The sequence below is a fragment of the Penaeus monodon genome, chromosome 22 (assembly GCF_015228065.2).
Source record: "Penaeus monodon isolate SGIC_2016 chromosome 22, NSTDA_Pmon_1, whole genome shotgun sequence".
NCBI classification, from domain to species: Eukaryota; Metazoa; Arthropoda; class Malacostraca; order Decapoda; family Penaeidae; genus Penaeus; species Penaeus monodon.
The window spans coordinates 36,411,157-36,412,040 of NC_051407.1; the positions used below are offsets into that span (position 1 = coordinate 36,411,157).

The 884-nt window shown below is 34.0% G+C and overlaps 1 protein-coding gene across 1 annotated transcript in view; it reads left to right on the forward strand.

The window, feature by feature from the left end:
* LOC119587101 (inactive selenide, water dikinase-like protein) overlaps positions 1 to 884 on the forward strand; it is a 21,052-nt gene that overhangs the window by 8,242 nt on the left and 11,926 nt on the right. Inside the window, exons 2-3 of the mRNA XM_037935849.1 lie at positions 333 to 437; positions 570 to 718. Coding sequence (XP_037791777.1) covers positions 333 to 437; positions 570 to 718 — 254 coding nt within the window. The remainder of the gene's footprint in view (positions 1 to 332; positions 438 to 569; positions 719 to 884) is intronic.

An 884-nucleotide genomic window follows, 5' to 3' on the forward strand; every position in this document is an offset into this window, starting at 1 on the left:
TAGGAGTAGGTCACAGGTCAAGTAAATACTCTTTTGGTTACTGTTGTGGCTCAGGATCACCTTGTTACCTTTATTGCTTGCTGTTAGCTGGGAGAAAATGTCCCATGATGAAAAAGGGTAGATTTGTAGACAACAGAATAATGAAATGCAGGGTAAAGGAGTTCCCAGTACAGGAATTGAGTAGTTTTAACTTGATGATTCCTTTTAATTGCATATATCATGGACTAAGGATGGGGTTGCTGAATTTTTCACTTCTGCAAGAAATGCCAAATTACGATTATTTAATTTTATAGTTGTCAAGTGAACCTTAATGAATATTTTCATCATTTCAGGCATTGGCATGGATGCAAGTGTAACTCCACTACGTCATGGTGGCCTTTCCCTCGTTCAAACCACAGACTTCTTCTACCCTCTGGTAGATGACCCTTACATGATGGGTAAGTTTATTCTTACCTGTATGATTGTTCCTTATTATTTTTCTTCCCTTTTTTTTCTTTTGATCCAATTTACGAAATTATAATAAGGGGGAAAAAGTGGGCTAAATGATCCAGTTGTGAATCTTGTTTCAGGTAAAATTACTTGTGCTAATGTACTAAGTGATCTTTTTGCAATGGGTGTAACTGACTGCGACAACATGCTTATGCTTTTGGGCGTCTCCACCAAAATGACAGAAAAGGAAAGAGACGTTGTTGTGCCTCTTATGATGAGAGGTTTTAAGGTATAGTCTTACTGCCCTTTTGTTATTCTATTTATTTTTTATTTTTTATCATTTTATTTTTTTTTTTTTAGATTTATTTTTGTGAAATATACTGAATTATTTACAATTAAATTTTGTTTCATTCAAAGATAACCTCAGAGAAAACTAGTATATGTATATGTTTTGC